Source organism: Leptodactylus fuscus, chromosome 1, assembly GCF_031893055.1.
Source record: "Leptodactylus fuscus isolate aLepFus1 chromosome 1, aLepFus1.hap2, whole genome shotgun sequence".
NCBI classification, from domain to species: domain Eukaryota; kingdom Metazoa; phylum Chordata; class Amphibia; order Anura; family Leptodactylidae; genus Leptodactylus; species Leptodactylus fuscus.
The window spans coordinates 218,523,263-218,545,524 of NC_134265.1; the positions used below are offsets into that span (position 1 = coordinate 218,523,263).

The window sequence follows — 22,262 nt, forward strand, 5'->3', positions numbered from 1 at the left end:
GTGAATTTTAGTGCATAAGTAACTGGACTGTACATTATCATATGACTAATAGGATTAACTGATATCAATTACAGCTTATGTGCAGTGGAATCAAGTCTAGGTTATGATAAAGTATATAACATCCACACTGAATGGCAGATTCTGACAGCAATGAAATTAAACTGTAGCTATACATAGTCACTTTTTGATAATCAACTAGCTCTCACTGGATTTCCACTCTCCTGTGAACAGATCCATTTCCGACACTCACTATATTGGGGTGCTGGAAGGGAGGGAGTACCTAAGTATCTGCCATAGTTTATATGTAAGAAGGAGAGAATAGTATAGCATAGCATGAAGAGCTCTAGGATTTTTTTTCATGAATACAGTACATTAAATGTGCAAACATTTTCTGACATTACCACTGTCCATTTTGACCTGTACAAAGAACTAAATTTACAGTAAATGTGAAGTAAACTGATATTGGTATCACTACTCCTTCCTACTCAATGTACATAGCTATCCTCTTATTGGACGTGATGGGGAAATGTAGTGTTCACACTCAATATTGCTCTAAATCTATCTAAAATTACACCATTTTAGTTATAGGTGGACAGTAACACTTCTGAAAACTCTAACGTACGTAGAGTTTTTTTCCTTTTTTTGTGTGGAAGTTTCCTTTAATAGTAGACTGTGCAGCTTTATTTTTACAAATATATCTGCAGTGCAAAATGATGGAGGTTAAGCTCTAAGCAGGAAACAGCGTATCCCATGACCTGCAAAGAAAAGATCAACCGTGTAGCAGCCAAGGTCCAGAAATGACAAATCTCAATGGTTTCATGGATTATAACTATGTGGGATAGACTACCTCAGAGCTGTTCACTGAAGTAACACTTCACGGCGTCAAATGTTTTCTTAGAACAAAACAACCTTCGTGCTTATGAGAACATAGAACACTCTTGTTTAGACTGGATCAATATTCAAATCACCAATTCCAGAGGGGGGAATTTTTTGTTTTCTTCTATCGAGGTCCATGCCTTTTTTTTTTTTTTACCTTGCTCTGGATCATTAGCGAAAGCCAAAGTTATAATTTATTCACACTACCCTTCATCCATGTCCTTTCATATCTTTTAATTGAACAAGATGTACAACCATGTAGTGTAAAATAGAGCATACTAATGTGTATCTTGCTGAAGTCTGTATGGGGATGAATGATCATTAATATGTCCCCATACAGTTGGAAGCACTCCCCGTTTTCATGGGGAGATGTGCCACCAACAACAATTCATTTTTGGCTAGCATAATATCAACCACTCAAAAACAAAACCCCATAAAAAGTGTTTGCACATTTGTAGGCTGATAAGGCCTTTTAGTGCGTGTGAAGGTTTTTGATGCAGTTTCTGAAATCAAACCCAAGTATAAAGAAATTATCACGGACAGATGGTACTGTCTTTTAAAATGGAAACACGTCCTTACATAAGACAATGATGGGGAAATCTCTTAAAAGGATTTTTTTCAATCATTGCATGACATTGTCGCAGTAATAAGAAAGGCACAAGGGAGAATATTATTTTACCCCTCTATAAAGCACTGGTGCAGCCGCATTTTAACTGTACCACCTAGTTTTGGACACCAGTTCATAAAAATAGAGAGCTGGAGAGTGTTCAGAGAAAGGAAACCAAATAAACATGATATATATATATATATATTTGGTCCTAAAAAGTGCAATATGGTAAAATATTTGTTCCACAAACGGGACAAAGAACACTGTGCCGAATTGCATTTTCTTTAATCATAAGCAGCAATCCTGTTTATGGCTCAGAGTTCAGAAGCATTACTATAACCTGTAATATTATGGAACATGCTTCCACATTAGGTAGAGGCAGAAAGTCTTGAGCTTATCTACACCACTACTCTATTCACATGATCCAACTAAGGTTCCCCATGCTCAGAGTCCTGTGGATAGAGAATAAATGGCATTAGAGACAAAACCCCCTTTAAGGCTTTTAGTTGAAATATATGGGTAATATAGTAGGTGCAATGTCATACTATACCTTAAAACCGTAGTTAAAAACCAAACAAGATTAATTTAATGAGGCCGAATCAAAGAAGGAAATCCCTTCATATCCGTACTATCTGATCCCAAATATCTGAACCCAAGGCTGTCAGAACAACTGCCAGCCAGGTAGAAAACGGAGCTTTCACATTGCCTTTTTATAATAAAGTATTATATTTCTTAATCAGATGCCAGTGATTCATGTTCATACAAGATAAAAATGTTAATAAAAAGGGAAAGAATGTCAGCATTTTACATAATTGTCAAGTACTAGTTATTAAACTAAAAAAAACTCCTTCTACTAGCATATTAAATATGCATATCATGAGTGCCGTTTTCTAAATGCTGGTTTGTAAAAGCAGGAGACTTAGGACAAATTCAGATTAGTATAGTGCCAGGTTTGTTACATGTGTCACAAGTAATTCAGCATCAGGTTACCCATTTGGATTGTAGACTCAGAATCCCACTGACCTTCACAAAGCCAAGTGAGAATATATACACTTTAACATGTGATTGACATGAACTACTTACAAGGTGAAATACTCTCACCACCCAGAAAACCATGACAAACTTGATACAGGTTCAATCTGTTCTCAAGGAGGTAAGTAATAAGCGTTGTGGTGAGCCCGCACCACAATCTGGTAACAACATTCAATTTCAGTCCAAAATCTTTAAGATAAGAGACTTATTTTCACAGCCATGGGTAACCCTCTGACAAGACAAATCAGATATTGCAGCAGGTGAATGGCTTCCATCCACATGTTATTGAGACCACTGAAAATGTGTTACAAAATACAGTTCTCCTGCTTACCCCAGCACAGGTATTAAATATATGAGCAAAACTAATTTTTGTAGACTGCTTTAGTGTTCTGCATCACCTCCATTAGCTTGGCTTTCCACAGTAGGAGATTTTCCTGTCGGTTTATAGACTTCACTTATGTGTACAGCACTAAATAAGTAAAAGAGGAAGAAAACCTTTTCTTGAGTACACGGGAAAGTGCTACAAATTGGACATATTCTAGTTCTGCTGCCTACACGTAATGTAAATGCTCACACACGCGGTGCTCATGGCAAGATGCAGATGAAGTGATTTGTACTTTAGAGTCTGATAAAATCATCTACATGGAAAGAGAAACATTGCAGGACTGACAAAAAAAAACTGATAATTGAAGATGTGACATCCCAGGTCAGAAAGGAATCCTGATTCTCCCTAGGTTTAATAACGCCAAGGAGAAAACTAACAGAAATCATATAAAAAAGATGAAATACCTCTAAGAGAAAATTGGAGGTATAATTCTTACTGCAAGTTGTTACATTAGATAGACTTTATACTACTACTGTTTATGGTATAAGCATTTATCAAAAGCATTAGGTGACACAATGCTACTGATATAACTGCAGCATATAAACACATCCAGCTTCACAATGGCAATGCTCAAAACAGCAAGATGTTCTAAAAAGGACCGAATATCCAAAGTCACATTTCTATAAAAATGTGACCCACAAAGCCATTAATCCCCTTGGAGAGTATTCTAGTAGGTAGTAGATCTTCATCAAAAGGTACAAGATCCTAAAGAGCAAACAGACTCAAAACTTTCCTCCAAGGGCACATTCCCATGTGGTAGAAGATACCATTGGTAGGTAATGAAAGGTTCACCGTGATGGTGGTGCCAACACAGGGTACATCAGAGTGACATTCAGGGCATCATTGTGTTGCACAAGTGATGTGTGCTGGTAATGTAGCACTAGTTCTTTTAGAGAAGCATAAAGGTAATAAGGTTCAGCAAAGCCATAGCCGGTGGCAGTCTTGTAGATAACGCAGTGCTTGGTGTCCCCATCAACCCTACAAATGGGAGATTTCAATTGTTAGTCATGTAGAATAATTAAATAGAGTATATAATGCCACATGTATCCCTTTACAATTTACTTACACAACTGAGCATGCATAGCAACCTTTCTGCCTGCTCTCTCGGATCAAGAAAGTACCATCTGGCTTCCCAGTAAGCATTTCTTCAGCCTGCTCACGTTTCATCTTTCCCATGTACCAGGTTCTCTCTTCGTGGTGTGGGAGATCCTCCTCATCATCCATCATGGAATATGGACTGAAAGGGAAGAAGCATCAGTGATAATGTCTTAGTGAAATGCATCATCTCAACCAACCAGTGATAATATCGTTTGGATAATAGTAGTATCGTAAAAAGTAGTCAAAAATGTCAAATGATATAAATGACTGGAATATGTTTCTTTCAAGTTAATAAGCTTTGTCGATTTAACACAAAATAAACAAACACAACACTTACTCTTCAGGCTCATTCTTCATGTCCAGCCACTCACTGATATCTTTCTGCCGAGCTCCTTTTCCAACCAGCCAGCTAAAAAATAAAAAAGCAATTGGTCAGTTCAATCAATTAAATATTGTAATTAGAGATGAGCGAACACTATTCGAAACAGCCATTTCGAATAGCACGCTCCCACAGAAATGAATGGACGTAGTCATCATGGCCGCTTTCATTCATTTCTATGGGAGCGTGCTATTCAAAACTGCTGTTTCGAATAGTGTTCGCTCATCTCTAATTGTAATGAAAATATAGTCAAAGTGTCTATTAAATGCAAAGAATGGTTAAAGAAAAAAAAAAATACAGAATACAACAAAAAGTATGTAATGGCACACTCAAAACACACAATAAAACCCTAAAGAAGAATTAGCAGTAGAGATGAGCGAGAACTATTCGAAATGGTAGTTCCGAATAGCACGCTCCCATAGGAATGAATGGGAGCAGCCGGCGTGCAGGGGGTTAAGCAGCAGGACGCCGGCCCCAGCTGCGTCCATTCATTCCTATGGGAGTGTGCTATTCGGAACTGCCGTTTTGAATAGTACTCGCTCATCTCTAATAAACAGCCAAACAGAAATCAGCCTTCATCTTTCTAAATGGTTCCGGAAACTGGTCACTACAGCACTATGCAAGAATCAACTCCAATATATCACATATACAAACAGGCCACAGAGAGGAACATCTGGAGTTAGATAATACGTCAACAAATCTGTGTAGCCCAAAATCAGTGCAAGTCCAGGGGTGCTCACATTGCAAAAAGACTGAATTTTACAGTACCTGCAAAGTGGATGGCTAATCCCATCCACATATTGCAGAAAAAAAATCTGCAGCAGAGATGCTGCAATTTAAAAAATGGGAGCGTTTTTTGAAAATCGCAGCATGTCAATTATACCTACGGAAAGGCGTTTACCATATAGGTGTAATAGAAGGTGAAAGTCTGCAGTGGAAAACTGGCCAAACTATCTGCAAAAAGCAGTGTGGGGAAAAAAAAACCACAATGTGTTTCCGCCACTGTCTTTTCAACAGCATTTTTGGCTGCGGCTTGTTATGTGGGGCCTTAGCCTAAAGGGCTAGTTCACACAGTTTTTTTGCAGGCAGATTTTGATGCGGAATCCACCTCAAAATGCGCCTGCAAAAAAGGCTCCCATTGATTTCAATGGGAGTGACTTACTTTTTTTTTTTTTCTGCTAGTGTTTTTTTTCTGTTAGTGGAAAAAAGAAGCGTCATGCCTTATCTAGCCGTGGCGTCCACAGCTGGAGACACGCTCCTGTTTAGGCCCATTCATTCTGGCTTAATCAAAAGCAGAATACCGCGACAGAATGCTGCATCAGCATCCTGTTGCGGCTAGCCGGGCGTAATGTTAACAAGGTGAAAAAGGTTTCCGCGACCTTTTCCTCCGTGTAAACATACCCCAAAGGTGGAGAAATGTAAGAACTAACTTCCAGTCACGAAATCCAATACAGTCAATCATTTTCCCCCTGATATTTCCTGTTGAATTAAAGATGGAAGGCGTTCAAGCACATAACATTGTTAGAGTAGGGGCACGTTTTACACGTTTGAACACCTTTAGGTTACATTCGCATCTGTGCTTGAGACTCCAAAAAGTTTCCTGTATTGGCTTCTGCAGAGTCTATGTTTTATAGTACACTAGCTTCTGCTGGCGACTTCGTCTGCTGGTTGTTGTTGGCGATGAGCCGCTAATAATTAGCCAAATGTGGTTGGTGGTGACCCACCTGCGTCCACGTGTCAGCTCTGCTACATCTGTGCAGCAGCCCCAGCTGTATGCACATCTGTATGGAGATCAGAGCAAGCTGTGGTACCATGCTGCCTCAGATCGGTTACATAGGGCAATTTGGATCACAGGGGTTGTCTTGTTTGAGTGTCCTAGCAGCGTCTGTGTTAGACACGGCTGAATGGCTGCTGGTGAAATTTGACACAGTTCGCCCTCCCAGCATAGTCCAAGACCACATGCCCCCGTGTTACGCACACAAACTGCTAGCGCACCGCCCCAGCGCTGCTACATCTGCTAATTTTGAATACAGGGCTTGCGTTGTGTGAGAGTGTCTGAGCAGCTTCTGTGTTAGACACAGCTGAACGGATGTTGCTGAAATGTACAACAGTTCTCCTTTCTCCCCCATCCGAGGCAGAACAACATATTCCTCACTGAAACTCTAAAGCCGATATACTACTCTTGTCAAGACACAGCCTGTATGATCTGTAGTCTCCTGATCTTGTATGAGACTCCATTTTCTTCAGCTTTCATACTGTCTGGCTCCCTCCTGTTTAGCGCTGCCCCCAAATTAGTGTGTAGCTCCACCCACCACATAGCATGATCCTATGGGGTGGCTGAAGGGCCTGTGATGACATCAACGGTTCTCAAACATAGAGTGTGTGTAAATTCATGCTTAATGGTCATGTAGTGAGGTCATTTACCGGGTTAAAAAGTAGCCTATATTTCAATCGGGGTTCCTATCTATCTATGTGCCAAATTTCAGCCAAATCCGTTCAGCCGTTTTTGCGTGATTGAGTAACACACACACAAACTTTCACATTTATAATTAGTAGGATTTATAATATTAGTAGGAAGTAGGATAGGATAGGATAGCAGTACATGGCAAGCTACAGAATGACAAAATGTGATAAATCAAGAGCTCTAAACAGATCATAGAGTAATTCAGCAAAGAAAATTTGCAGACAGACTTGCTATTAATGACAGCTTACTACTGCTATGTACTGTGTAAATAAATGCCAGTTGTAGAAGTCATAACACACTGAAATATTTTTTTAGCCCAAAATACATGCACATCAACCATAAAAAAAAACTTCAAAGCCTTGAAGTGAGACAGAAGAAGCATTAAGCCAAGCTACTTACACAAGATACTGATCTCTAAGCTTCCGAAGCTGCATTAGGTCAGGCTTCAAGCTATTCATTTTTTTGTCAATCTCTCGGTTTTCATTTGCTTGCTTCTTTAAGTCTTGTTCCAGTTTCTTTTTGCTGTCATGGATCTCAGTTACCCGAGATTTTAGTTTTTCAGAATTTATCATGATTCTGTTAAAAGTTGGATATATAATATCAGTGACAAAAAGGACAAATATTGTATGTACACGTTTAAGTAAATTATCTCGCAAAAAGTCTTAGAACTAACACCTCAGATAATAGATAAAAACACTTCAAAGCAAATCATGCATTTGTCTATTCATTCTGTATTTTGTTTGTAGATGGTGTTAGGTCATGGTTCTTTTCTTGGATTGGTAGAGAACCAAGGCATTCCTATCGTAAAAAGGTGAACTGATAGGGTTACACACCAATAGCCAACAGTAATGTAATTCAGGCACTCAAAATAGCGCAAAAAAGATTATATTTTATAAGTAGAATATTGTTGTTTTGAAGATGATATGAGAAGATAAAGTAAAGTGTCCATAGAAGTATCAGGTGAGTGGGAAATGCCCACATAGGAGTTAAGACACCAAAAGAGAAAGGAGAGAAAGCCCTCACAGTTTGTTACACAATTTCTCCTGAGCACGGCAATACCCCAATACGTGGTCATAATCTGCTGTATGACATGGTGGGGCTCAGAATGGAAAGAGTGATATTTTGCTTTTGGAGGGTGAATTTTGCTGGAATAGTTTTCAGGTGCCATGTCACATTTGCAGAGCCGCCAGAGTACCAATACAATGGAAACCCCCCAAAAGTGACCCCATTTTTGGAAATTACACCCGTCATAGAATTTATCTAGGGGTAGAGTGAACATTTTAACCTCACAGCAGTTTCACAGATTTTATTAACATTGGGATGTAAAAATGAAAAAATTATTATTTTTTTTTTCCAATAAATCATCCATTTAGCTCCATATTTAAATTTTTTGCAAGTGGTTAAAGAAGAAAAACCACACCAAAGTTTGTTACATAATTTCTCCTGAACACAGCAATACCCCATATGTGGCCTAATCTGCTGTATGGGTACATGGTGGGGCTCAGATTGGAAAGAGCGCCATTTGGCTTTTGGAGGGCAGATGTTGCTGGAATAGTTTTCTGGTGCCATGTCATATTTGCAGATCCCCTAAAGTACCAATACAATGGAAACTCCTCAAAAGTGACCCCATTTTAGAAACTACACCCGTCAAGGAATATATCAAGGGGTATTATCATTTGAGCCTAAAAATGCTTCCCAAAAATGTATTGTACAAAATGAAAATTGAAATTTTTAAAGAAATATGCAGGTCTCTAATGCCCCTTTGTAGCATCAGAGACCTGCACTCCTAAAACTAATAAGTGGGCCATCCCAAGGGGCAAAAAATAATATATATGGATGTACACTGCTGTTTGGGCACACAGCAGGGCTCAGAAGGGAAGGAGCACTGCGCTTTTTAGCTTTTGGAGTACGGATTTAGAGGGACTTTCTGGACACCATTTTGTTTTTGCAGAGCTCTAGAGGTGCCAGTAAACTGGAATTCACCAAGAAGTGACCCCATTTTGTAGGGGAGGTTTAAGGGTCTCTGCAAATGTAACATGGTGTCCAAAAACCAACAATATAAACCTGCACTCCAAAATCACATATCGCTCCTTCACATCCACACCCTGCTGTGTGCCCAAATGGCGGTGTATGCCCACATGTATGACACTGGTGGACCCAGGAAGACTTGTCAAACATCCAGAGCTAACTTATTTAAAGCGTAACTAAACTTTTGGACAACTTTTGATTTTCTGGCAGTATTTGTGTCATTAATAAATTTGGTATAAATATACTTTAACAATTTTTGGATCCTTTTTGTGAAATCCTGAACTTTTTCCCTCTTTCCCTTATTTCTGTATTGAGAGCAGTTCTGCTTCTCACTGAATGTTACTGTGTATGGAATATGGGGCTGTGTAAGATGTAGAGAAAATGAGAGTAGGAGGGAGGGTGAGTTATATTTCAGCCATAAAATAAAGTGCATACACTTGGTGTAATATGAAAGAGGAGATTATCTTCTTTCATATGAAACTAAAGTATTATTTCCAGAGATATCACGGTTTGAAAACAGTCGGGATTGGGATTCTTATATCATATATGTAATACAACAGTATATAAATATCCCACTCACAACTATTTTCAGCCAATGGTATCTCAGAAATAATTCAGTCATATGTATTGTGTTTGGAGGAAGTAAATGCTAGTAAAAAAACAAATTTGGGGGGATTATTCATTATTTCTTGTATCTAGTTCTGACCTTTCTATCTCCTGGTTGTTTCCCTCCCGGCGACACTTCTCGATATAGTCCTTTGTAAATGCTTCTTGGGTCTGACATTGCTCCTCAAAGATTTTGATGGTTTCTTTGAAAGCTTCAATAGCTGTCCGCTTCATTTGCAGTTCCTATTAAAAACGACAGACAGAGGATGTGATGTAAAACCTGTGCAGAGCAGAAAATCCCCTAAAACTAAGCACAGTCAAGGGGATTACCTGAGTTGTCCTGGTATATTCCTCATAAAGAGAATCAAACTCCCGACTTTTATCTCTGTACTGTTGGCTGTAAATTTTAAGCTGTTCCCCTACAGCCTCCACACTGTCTTCCTTGACAATTTGGTCCTAAATTTCCATAGAAAAAAAGAAATTAGCTTGATTAAGGAAAACATGAATATATCTGTGGAGCCCACAGTAACTAATCTTACCTGCTGGTATTTGGACATAGGGTACAGAAGTTTGGTGTCCAGTTTAGCATTGTACTGAGCGAGAGACTCATGCCGATAATGTGCAATCAGAGCCACAACAGATGTAAAAGTCAGAGGTTCCGAAAAACCGTACATGTTTTCCCGATGGAATATTTTGATCAGCTTATTGTTCCCACCCTTCCTAAAATACAGAGGTTACAAATGGTATTAAAAGAACACGAATGCTGACTGAATTTGAAGAGCTGCAAATAAACCCACCCTGTTGTAACTCACCAATATCATTGAGATAAAACACAACAAAACCACAAGGGAAGACAATTTCATGTAGAGTTTTATTACCTTAGAGTAAGTGTGTACTCCCCTGGGATTTTGCTAGAAGCATCTCTCACCAAAAATGTCCCATCTGGAGTATCGCGAAGTTTATCATTTACTTCCTCCCTGAAACAAGGTATTATTGAAGAATTTAATAGATATGGAAATGTCAAGATCACATAACCTGCTCTGATGCACCTCCGTTTCAATCAAATAAAACAAACAAAAAACAGGATCATTTGAAATCAAGCATTTACACAAATTTGCCACACCAGCAGTCTTAATGTACTCCTAAAGCTACCTTGAACAATTTGAAATTGATGACCTATCTTAAGAATAGGATCAGATAACACAGACTATATTGTATAAACAAGTGAAAATCTTTACTGATATCACGTATGTTCAGGATCTGAAGCCCGGATGCTTGTACATGAGGCAGCTAGATTCACAAAAGCATGATATAACAAGTGTTTGTATACATTTGTTGACATACTATGGTATTCTCAAACAGACACATACTGGGGGCTGGGCGATTATGATCTAAATCAAAATTAATTAAACATTTTAACTTGATTACAATTAAACAATTTTAGATTACTATACACTACTATATTTTGTTTTTGGTTATTCACAACAGCAATCCTGATTGGCCAATGTTCAGTTAATGGCAGTATGCGACAGGATGCCCTGTTCACACGGGCAGCGGAAGGGCGGATTTTGGCACAGAGAGTGACACGGGGAGCCGCGTCACTCTCGGGCCAAAATATGCCTGCCACGACTGTCGAGGCTTCCCCCTCCGGAGTTGGCTCATATGAATGGGCAGACTCCGGAGGTTGCTGCCACCTGAAGAAAGGGCAGCTCACTTCTTTCTTCTGCTAGTAGCAACATGCCGCTAGTGGAAAAAAGAACGCTATCGGTCTCCATAGACCACCATTGTGAGGGGGCGGATTATGACGTGGATTCCGTGCCATAATCTGCCCCCTCTGTGCCTGTGTGAACTAGCCCTAAGATATCTCAAATAATGGTTATGAGCAAGTTCATGAGATGACTTTCGCTTTGTGCTATTTTATGAATAACTGTGCAGTCTTAAGATATACAGTAGATTCCTGCATGAGACAGACATTTCTAGAAATCTGCTGTATGTGAACATGTCCTTACACTAGGCCAGATGTGACACAGTTGTGCAGTTGTTGACATTTCTATGAACATAAGTACTTCAGTTGTATTTTTAATAGTTTTATTGCATATTCATATTTATGGTAAAGATTTGGGGGTATCACAACTAAATGAAACATTATTTAGTATGACCTATAACTAACTGTTCCTGTATTGAGAGGTTTCTGCCTCTCACTGAATGTTGCTGTGTATGGAGTAAGGGCTTGGAGTACGGGGCTGTTTAACACAGAGAAAATAAGGGAAGGGGAGTGTCACAGTGCTATCTAAATTATTTATGGGGCAATGGGGACTTGCGCCAGGAAACTTCAGGTCATGCTTTTAAATAGCGTTTGCAATCAGAGTGAACTCTAAACATAGGCATTAATGCTAAGTCTCTGCTGTATAATACAGCAGAGACCTGCGGCTATGTCGGCCGCAGAGCAGTCACCATTTTTAAAGACCCGGTTTCTGCCATACAGCAAATGTTGAGAACTAGTTAATTGTGGCTCCTCTAAATTTAAGCCATAAGTATGATTATAATTATGAGTGAAACGTTATAGAAAGGTATACGAACTCCTATCTTTTTACATTTTTTTCTGTCGATGTAGCTCATTGAGGGCATCATATAACAATGTTTACTTAATTTTATTAACTCTTTCTGGGAGTGATTTGAAAATAAATATTATAGTAATTTGTGCCATTCACACCATAGCATAAATAATATGTTAACTTTATTATGTGTGTCAGTAAAATTATGGTGTAACCAATTAATACCTTATGTTTTGTTGCAGTAATATGATAAATGTTATACAAAAGGAATAACATTTTGATTTGACCATTGACTAAGCTAATTGAAGGCTTATTTTTCGCAAGACAAGATTTGCTTTTCATTGGTACCATTTTAGGACACCACTGTTTTTTGGAGTCAAGCTGCCTCAAGAAAAAAGATTTATTTTTATTTTTTAACCTTTTTTACATTAGTTACAGAAGCCTAATTTATAAAAAAAAAAAAAAAAAAATAAAAATTGGGGATAATTAGAGGCTTATTTTTCTGGGATGACCTGTACTTTCTACGGATACCATTCTGCCTTACATGTGACTTTTTGATCACCATCACTTCATTTTTCACTGACAAATGACTGATGTGCCAAAAAAAATAAAAAATCCAACCCAGTAATCAGCATTATGAGACTGCAAAAACAATCATATAGATTGAATACATCAAATATAAGGGAAAATATCAGCCTCACCTAGAAATGTCTCCCCAGTACCACTCAGACTCCTGAAGTGTCCCTCCAACCCCATTGATTGTAGCTTGCAGTTTGGGTTTTGCTGGTTTGGGAGGGAGTGCTGGATAGGACAAGGAACCAGAAAAAAAGGAAACTTCATTAAGCAATATGTATATTTCAAAGGCTTTATTTTACCAGATTTCAGTAGGACAAGACTTGAAACTTTTCAATATATATTATACTTCTGTACTTGTACCTGGGGGAGGCTGATCTTGTGAAACTTCATTATCTTGAAGTAGAAGCTCCAGAAGTCGAGCAGGATAATCTGGAAAAGCTTCTGCCCTGATCAGAGTAAAAGAAAACATGAAAATGTTAGAAAGAGGCGCCAGCCCTCTTATGCTTTAGAGATATATTATTTCAGGCCGTGTTTACACAAAGTTTATTACAAACCCCCTTGTATCTTTAAAGGATATGCAAATTGGCAGATTTTGGCAATTACCAGTATCCTCATGTGCATGTTCTAGAAGTGCCAGGATAATTGGCACTTCTGGAGTGATATACTTGAGTATGTGGAATCCAATATGGGTCTCAATTGTTCAGTCAAAATGTTGTCTCTTTGGTATTGACATTGAAATCTAAGTCTTCTTGGAGCCCCTTTGTGTACATGCACTTGGAACATATTTTCCATCTGGAATTCCAGATAGCATATGTGCAGTAAATTACAGAACAAACAAGGTGAATAAGCGTAAAATTTGCAACAAAAAGTGCAGCTTTTCGGCAAAGCCAGGAGTGGATTTAGCAGAAGGAAGTGAAAGTGCTTCCTTTATATTTAATTTAGCTTTTGAAGCCACACCTTAAAGGGATTCTACCATTAAAACACATTTTTTTTCTAGTTAACACGTCGGAATAGCCTTTAAAAAGGCTATTCGTCTCCTACCTGTGGAAGTGCTCCATCGCAGGAAATTGCGGTCCCAGCCATAGTGCGGGCACCGCAATTTCGCGCATGCGCAGTACGTTCGGCAATCTTCGCCGAACAGAGCGTACTGCGCAGGCGTCCGACAGACGCTGAAGAAGCAAGGGGAGGATACAGAAGACCATAGAGGCGGCGCTGCGGTTGGTTTTCGAGCTGCAATGGGGACGCCCCCATCACTGCTCCTGCGATGGGGACGCCCCCATCGCTGCGAGAGAACTAATTAGCATACCGGTACAAACCGGTATTTTGAACGAACGGCGCGGCGGAGAGCACTTCCACAGGTAGGAGACGAATAGCCTTTTTAAAGGCTATTCCGATGTGTTAACTAGAAAAAAATGTGTTTTAGTGGTAGAATCCCTTTAAAAAGGCATTTTCTGTCTCTAGAAGCATTTTTATAGTGATTACTTATTATAAGGATAAGCCATCACTAACTGATCAGTGGGGGTCTGACATCCAGACCCACCATCGATCAGCTGATCCAACTGCACGTGTTTGTAAAATAAGCTGATTAGTGTGGGATCTGTATTAGAAAGCGTAGAAGTAGCCCTACAAGGTACTGGCATTAGTTTCATACTGATTTTCCTGGTGACAGATTGCCTTTAAATGCTAAGTACATGTAAAAGTGTTTTAGTTTTTTTCAGAGACTCAGCACCATTAAGGCTGCATAACACGAGCTACAGTTTTCCTTGAAAAACCAGTAGTGTATTCATGGCTTATTTTGTAATATTTGAAGACACTTCTCTACACAGGAGATTCGTTGTTCGTTGTTAAGTACAACCATAGTACATAGTAGCATACTACTCAGCCATATTCTAATCTCCAAATCTGTGTCTCATTGGGGCTCTTATATTATCCTGGATAATACAGGTGAACGCCTGGAGGAATGTATTATTTCATCACAAAATCAATAAAAACTTACCCTGTAATGACAGGTCGAAACAGCAAAGGTCCAAACACCTCTGCAGCAAACTTCACCGTGAAGCCATTCACATGACTGAAGTTGCATGCTTTTCTGATGTGTTGGAGGACATACTGGAAAGTGAGAACGTGCTGTATGGGAACAGCAGGTGGTTGTAGGAATGACAAAATGTGTGCTCTCTTCTGTACATCTTCCCCATAGTCTATAGTTATGCAATAGAAAGCAAACATTAGAACAGCCATAGTGAACCTGTGACTATCCAGACAAGTACATTTAATAGATCAGTACATAAAACTACATTTAACCATTTCATTCTCCTTAAATTAGAGCACAATTACCTGTAACTAGAATTATCTTATAATGATCAAAAAGGGCACATAGGAAACTATTCACAGCGACAGGATTTCATACAAGTCTCGTGTTCTTGCACCAGTAGGGGGCAGTCCTATTCAAATCTGAGTTTTGTGCCATAGGCATTTTAACAAATATTTCATGTGAATGTCACTGTAATATGCTAGAAAATTAATTCCATACTCTGAAAGCAAAGGAATTCACTTGAACTCTCGGCCTAAACCAGATTTACTATTCACAGCATAAGAGGTGGCTTTCACCATTTCCAATAGCCAATCCAAACATTTCAGATTTGCTAAGATCCTATTTGTTATAATGGCTATATGACTAATGGAAGTTTATTTACTTAGTAACGCCTGAATGAGATCCCGGTGGACATGTGCTGGAACTACAGGACTAGGTAACTCCTCCAGGAATGACTTCACCATGTCTGTGAGGAAGTGTGTATCTGCCAGTTCCAGGTCTACCCCAGAGAGATCCGAAACTACAAAAAGGAAAATAAATAGAGGAAATATTAGTCTCAGTCACTACCTCACAGCTAGAGTCTTTATTCTGTTGTGGACCAAGCCAATTTTTACATTCTGAAGAAATTTATTTCAAAGATTTTTTTTTGTTTGTTTTAACCATTTTTGTCACCAAAAGGATACTCTAATAAATATTTCCATAAGTTTAGAACAAACCCTATGGAATCAGTCATATTGGCAAACATATGGCAAAAGGAGATCCAAAGGAACGGCACACAACGTTTGCAAGATTGCAGATGAAGCCACGTCCCTTGAGACACCACATTCTTTCTTACTATGAGGGTAAGATCCCTACAATGAAGAATGGTAGTGGCAGCATCATGCTGTAGGGGTGTTTTCAGTAATTTGGGACAAAGAAACTGTTAAGGATTGAGCGAGAGAACTAAAAATGGCTGTTCAACAACTACCTCTATCCATCCTAACAGAGCTTGAGAGGAATGAGAAAATGACATAAAAATCCCAAAATGCAGGTGTGAGCAAACTGAAGTCTACTCTCAGCCAAAAGTGCTTAAACCTAAGTACTGGAGAAAGGGACAGAATACCAATGTACTACTACGACTACTAATGCAATATTATAGTTTTCTTTTTTCACTGATTTTACATTCTGTTTTCACTTTGTCAACATGGGATAACAAGTGCTCATAAAATGGGGAAAAAAAAGAAAGGGTCTGAAGACCTTCTGAATGCACCGTAGGAGGGAACAGCTGGAGAAAAACTGTGTTCGTGTCACTTTCTTATAGGCTTTGATTTTACGGTGTTCACTGTGAAGCCAAAATGACAGGTCACCTGTATTCTATGGGTCGCTACAATTCCGATGGTAACCAAAGTTATATTGTTTGTTTTATACTCTAACCCCTTTAACAAAAATCCAAAATAATTCTTAGCGTCACCATATTCTGACATCTGTAATATATATATATATATATATATATATATATATATATATATATATATATATATATATATATATATATATATATATATACATGAGGATACATAAGGTGTCTTTTTTCTCGCACGCCAGCCGTACTTTTTAGTAATACCATTTTGGGGAATGTCTGAAGTTTTGATCACTCTTTATTCAAATTTTTTTAGGAAGCAGAACTGTGAAAAACAGCAATTTGGCTCTTTTGATTTTTTTCTTTTCCAGCTACAACATTCTATGTATGGGCAAAATATGTTTATATGTTTGTAGTCCGAATAATTTCGGACATGGGGACATATAATTTGTTTATGTTTGTTTATTTATCTTTAATTCAAATCTAGGGAAAGGGGGATGATTATTAAAAACTTTTTATTAGCCCCAATAGACTTCAATACAACTGCAAGCTTGCAAGCCAAGGGTCCTGGCTTGAAATTTATAGAGCAAACATGGAAGGGGTTAAAGGAAGTCTGTCACCAAGGTAAAGAATATCAAACCAACACCACCACAGTTAGATGGTTCAGGCTTTCCTGATTGTAAGAACGTTTTACTCACGAAAATCTGTGTTGTTACTGAGATATTCATTTATCTCACAATATGCAAATGAGCAATCTGGAGCCGCTGCTACGCCCCACACTGCTCTGATACAGCCTTCTTCCTCCTCTCTTCTTTAAGTGTCAAGACCAGACAAGATTTCAACTTGGCTCCCTGGGCAGTCCTAGGCGCAGTCCTAGGCAGTGTGTAGTGTAGCACCAGAACCGCCTTTGGTGCCACAGACTTTTGCATATTTAGAAATAAATGAATGTGTGTGCAACAGAGGAGTTTATAGGGAAAAAGCATATACTCAGGTGAGCCTGGCCTACAACTGAGATGTTGATTCTTCACCCTGGTAAGAGAACTCCTTTTGAAAAGCTGGAAACCCTCTGAAACATTATGGCCTCTTTTAATGATTGTATTTTCTATTATTTATATGATTATGTTGGCTACCATCTTCTGTAACTGTATCCTTTGTTAAGAGCAATTTGTGAACTGCTTTACAGCAGTCTCATGGCCATAGGAGAGAATAGATTGGAGCTGATTCAATGACGTCTATTGGAGACTTTTCTAGACAAGCGCTATGAGATAAACTGTGACATCATGTATTGTTAGTATTGGATGTAATAATGGGTGTTATATGGTGTGAGAGGTGTTATCTTCTATAGTAATCTTGCCTGTCTTGTTAGTAAAGGAGGTAACTGATGCAAAGACAACAATACAGAACTGGCAAGTATCAGTGCATCATGCTGAGCTATTTTGCAAGGCTCTCTAATGGAAACTGGGTCTGAAGGGGACCATTTGTGTCAGTTTAAAAATAGTTCTGGCACGGACAATTTAATTTCTCTGAAAGAGAAGAACATACTAGCACATGTGAACAAAGCCTTAACCTGGTGGAAAAATAGAAATGTTGCAAGTATAAAGTAGTTCTCCACCCCTTGCTGTACCAGCTGGAAGTATGGTAGCTGCTTTTTCAAAGTAAAGCAAAGAAGGTATGTCAGCTGGTTAAACCCTGACTGGTGCTGGAAAGAAAAACAAGGAAATATAAAAGTACTAAAGTGTGTGCAGGCTACAATGTTTATTCACCTTCATGCTTCCTATCAGCAAAGCTTGTTGGGTGCACTGCATGTAACTAATGAAAAATACCAGTCTCAATATCAGTATAACAAAACTAATACAGAAAGTGTCAAATGCAAAGGAAAACCTTAGTACAAGATATCCCTGCTATATCTGCTAAAAAGGAATGATCAGACACCCTCCCCCCCCCCCCATGTGCTATACAGAACCTTTTAAGAACTGGTTCTTACCGGTTTTTCGTGTGTGTCTAAACTCTGAGCCAGCAGTCCTGTAAAGCATATCATTGTCCAATCCTGGGGGGGAAAAGAGCATACAAATCTAAATTTACATAGCATCAAAATCAGCTCCCAGCCCCCATGCCCTCATCACACTAGGTACTGCATCTCTCATACCATACATATAGTAATTGGACACATGATAAAGAAATAATCATTTTACAGTATTTATACAGTACCAACATATTACACATTACTTTTATAAATCAGAGAGAACATGAACATATATATTAGACATTGTAGTGTAACAAAATACTTAACATATCAAACTATAGGAGTGAGGACCCTGCTTGCAATCTATGAGTAAATAGGGGGACACAAGGTAAGAGGCTTGTTTGGTATAATGGCCCAGCCATCTTTTAATAAATTATGTCATGTAACCAACTGTAAGACGCCACACGCATCTGTATAGATCAACAAGGCTATACACCAATACCTAGATAGAGATAGATAGACAGATATATATATATATATATATATATATATATATATATATATATATATATAAGCTAGTTACCCATTTGGAGGTCTAGTGTGGTTAGCTCGTTTCAAGTAATTTGGCAAAGTAGTTTGGCTTATTGTCCCCCTGATGAACCATATAAGTTTGGGGCATACTTTGTATATTTATGTGGTTTTTGGTGGTGCGTCAATATTTATTTCACTACTTAAGTGCTTTCACATGTTTATGTCCTGGGGATCAGAGTTGGTACCACACCATCCAAAGTATGCTTTTTACTGTGCATGGAGTGCAAGATAAGTTTCGGAAGTAGGGGTCAGATTCTAAGGAATAAAGTAGAAAGCATAGCTTAGAATAAGAAATGTTAGCTTAGAGAGAGGAACTATAGAACCCTGTGATAAGTCTGTCTAAAAAGATATGTTTTTAGGGCATGTTTGAATCTGCCATTATTGGATATTAAGTTGATTGTTCGGGGTAGAGCATTCCAGAGAAGTGATGCAGCTTGAGAAAAGTCTTGGAGATGGAAGTGGGATTTTCAAACAGAGGATACAAGTCTAAGATCATTTGCAGAACAAAGAGGATGGTAGACAGGGAAAAAATGCAGGGTGAGTGTGCAGGCCTATGGAAGGATATGAGGGGGATTGTAATAAACATAAATAGTATTTTGTAATGAATGGGCAACCAGTGCAGCTAGTAGCACAAGGTAGATATATCAGTGTACTGGTTCCACAGAAAAACAAGTCTTGTTACTGCAATCAGGACAGATTGTAGCAGGGAGAGTTTAGTAAATGGGAGACCGATTAGTAGAGAATTGCAACAGTCAAGACAAATCAGAGAGACAATACTGTTTTTTGCGGTTAGGTTGGTTTGTAAAGGGAGTGAACACAAGAAGTTCAGTTTTTGAAAGTGAATTTAATATACAAAAGAAATTATGCTAAAGACAGCAGAGACACAGTTTGGTGTTTTGTAGTAGAGAAACTGTAGTAATGCAGGGGTGTTATTATGGGATGAGGTATAGAATTGGGTGCATAATGACGCTACTGAAAGTCAAATCTGGAGAGAAGGAGAAGAAATAGCAGCAGTGAATGATACATGAAGTTAGCTACCAGGGACAAGTAAGAAAACCAAGAAAGCAGTGTCCTTGAGGCCAATACAGAGGTATGTTGCAGAGATATTGCAGATACTGTGGAACTTGCATAATTTCTACTATACAGAGAAGACGATTGTCTCATGTCCCGGGGCGAACCAAGGCATGGGCATGGTGAAATCCTTTCAGACTATGCTCCTAAACACAGATGGTCATGGGACTCAATGAGAAATGCCAAGATCCATCTATATTTGCTTCATATGTAAAGGCAAACAATATTGATGGCCTAACTTTAAGACAGGTCAGAGAGCCGGACACAAGGGAGTCTTGCCGGTCAGCTGTTCTCAGTAGCTAACCGAACAGATAATTGTTGGGATTGCATAGTGATAGCCTGACCTAGCCTAAGGATTTACCTTCCATACTCTTAGTCTGTAAAACTCATTTAACTGCATGCACAATGTGCCTTCCCTTTTCTGGGCAGAGAAATTATTGCCATTATGCATATGCGCAGGTCCCCATCAATGAGGCAGCCAATAACCCAGAAATGAGCTAAGGGCCAGAGCATGCACAAAATAACAATGATTGCTGTGTCAACAAAAAGGATACTATGTTGTTCATATGCTGGTTCTTGTAGCGGATGATGTCAAAAGCCCTCTCTGATGCCCATATGTCCTAATGGAGCATTTGCACAAAGGTTGCGATGGCAACAATCTCACCTTTTTGTTCAATTGCTTTGAGCAACCTTATAAGGATTGGAGGTGCTTCTTCCGGAGTAAAAAACTGATCAACAAGTTCAAGTACGAGGGAACCTAAAGCAAAAGAAAATGAAAAAGTTATCAGTAAGTAACTTTTCTTAGAACACATTTTAAGGGAGCCTTCACACAGAGTAAACGCGCGTGTAATTTTGCAAAATACATGTGTAAAAATAAGACTCCCATTGACTTCAATGACATTTTACAGGCGTATTTTTGCACGTGTAAAAAAATATCATTGAAGTCAATGGGAGTCTTATTTTTACATGTGTATTTTGCAAAATTACACGCGCGTTTACTCCATGTGAAGGCTCCCTTATGCTAACACATTTAAATCATGAAATCCAGCAGTTTCAACTCTGTTTGTGAAGCCTATAACTAGACTTACATTTCTTATGTAGGAGAGGGTTGTTGTATTTTTTTTTTTTTCCAGCAGTCACGGCATTATCAGCACAGGCATTACAATGACAGGTATCATCTATATATGGGTAACATAGGACCCATCATGTAATTTATAAGTGATGGAAACAGTTTATTTGCAGTACAGCTTCTTTAAATTCTACAGTTTTACTCACCAGAACCCAAGATAAATATGTGTTACTTAAAAGATTTTGAAATTAGGTAAATACAACCCTAAGAAAAAGGTTTGAGGCATTTTTTTTTCTTTAAAAAAACCAGGCCAAAATGCAGAAGCACTGTGTGAAAAAAGTAGTATATCATTACTGCTAGCACAAAAATTACAAAATATATGGTGGGGGTTTTTTTTTGCTGAAAAACTGCATGCCGTTTTTAGGTGTAATCAATTTTATTGAAATTTTCCAAAACTCAAACAGAATAGAACAACAGCAAGCCGTGGCACAATTGAAGAAGTAAACAAGACCTGGGAGGGCCCAATAATACGACTTGTATACAAATGATAGAAAAGGAGACAAAAAAGAACAAGCGAAAAAACGATCAAGGGGGCTCGAATTAGAGGACCATAAAAAGAAGAAGGAAATTAAACAAAGAGGATAATTCCGCAGATTCCTGAAACACCACCCACGGCCGCCAGAGGGTTTCAAACTTGGTCGGGTATACAGAGTCCTCTGCGACTAGGGCCTCCGTCTTCCTGATGAGGAGAAACTTACATGCTATTTTTAGTTGCCCTAAAACCTAAAAAAGTTTTTCAGTTTACTGGCTAGGTGAAATGGATAATAATATGTCCTAGGTCATATGTAATAGGCCTATGTAATATGCCATAGGACATAGTGCCAGAGTGGACACTAAGAGCCCCCTCTGTGGGCACAAGCACAGTCGCCCCAGCCAGGCTCCTCGATCACTCACTAACAGAGAATCCGGAACACCTGTCCCAGATCCCCTGACAAGCAATCCTGTGCTTCTTTCAGTTGCATTTGCAAATGCAGATCCACCTAAAAACTATTAGTATAGGTCACAGGTCCATGGCTTACACTGAGAAGATTGTGACCTCTGACCCAATGCAGGCGATGACTTCATTCATCAGTGCCTGCTTTGCTGTGGAAGAAGGAGGTCACTCTGCTGCTCTTCGTGGGAGTGCTGGTAAGTACAGGAACATATTATACTGTGTGGGGGCCACCGTGGAGCATATTGGATTGTGTGGCAGACCTTCACTATTCATATCAGACAGTATCTGCTTTATAGATATGTGATATTATTACAGGTG

At 38.8% G+C, this 22,262-nt stretch overlaps 1 protein-coding gene across 1 annotated transcript in view; it reads right to left on the bottom strand.

Annotated features, from left to right (window-relative positions):
* Positions 1-3,299: 3,299 nt before the first annotated feature.
* PIK3R2 (phosphoinositide-3-kinase regulatory subunit 2) overlaps positions 3,300-22,262 on the bottom strand; it is a 37,604-nt gene continuing 18,641 nt past the window's right edge. Inside the window, exons 2-15 of the mRNA XM_075283131.1 lie at positions 20,546-20,638; positions 18,241-18,303; positions 15,300-15,437; positions 14,603-14,804; positions 12,967-13,052; positions 12,732-12,831; positions 10,354-10,452; positions 10,015-10,195; positions 9,806-9,931; positions 9,576-9,718; positions 7,241-7,417; positions 4,336-4,407; positions 3,967-4,137; positions 3,300-3,878 (exon numbers count right to left, since the gene is read on the bottom strand). Coding sequence (XP_075139232.1) covers positions 3,689-3,878; positions 3,967-4,137; positions 4,336-4,407; positions 7,241-7,417; positions 9,576-9,718; positions 9,806-9,931; positions 10,015-10,195; positions 10,354-10,452; positions 12,732-12,831; positions 12,967-13,052; positions 14,603-14,804; positions 15,300-15,437; positions 18,241-18,303; positions 20,546-20,638 — 1,841 coding nt within the window. The 3' untranslated portion in view covers positions 3,300-3,688. The remainder of the gene's footprint in view (positions 3,879-3,966; positions 4,138-4,335; positions 4,408-7,240; positions 7,418-9,575; positions 9,719-9,805; positions 9,932-10,014; positions 10,196-10,353; positions 10,453-12,731; positions 12,832-12,966; positions 13,053-14,602; positions 14,805-15,299; positions 15,438-18,240; positions 18,304-20,545; positions 20,639-22,262) is intronic.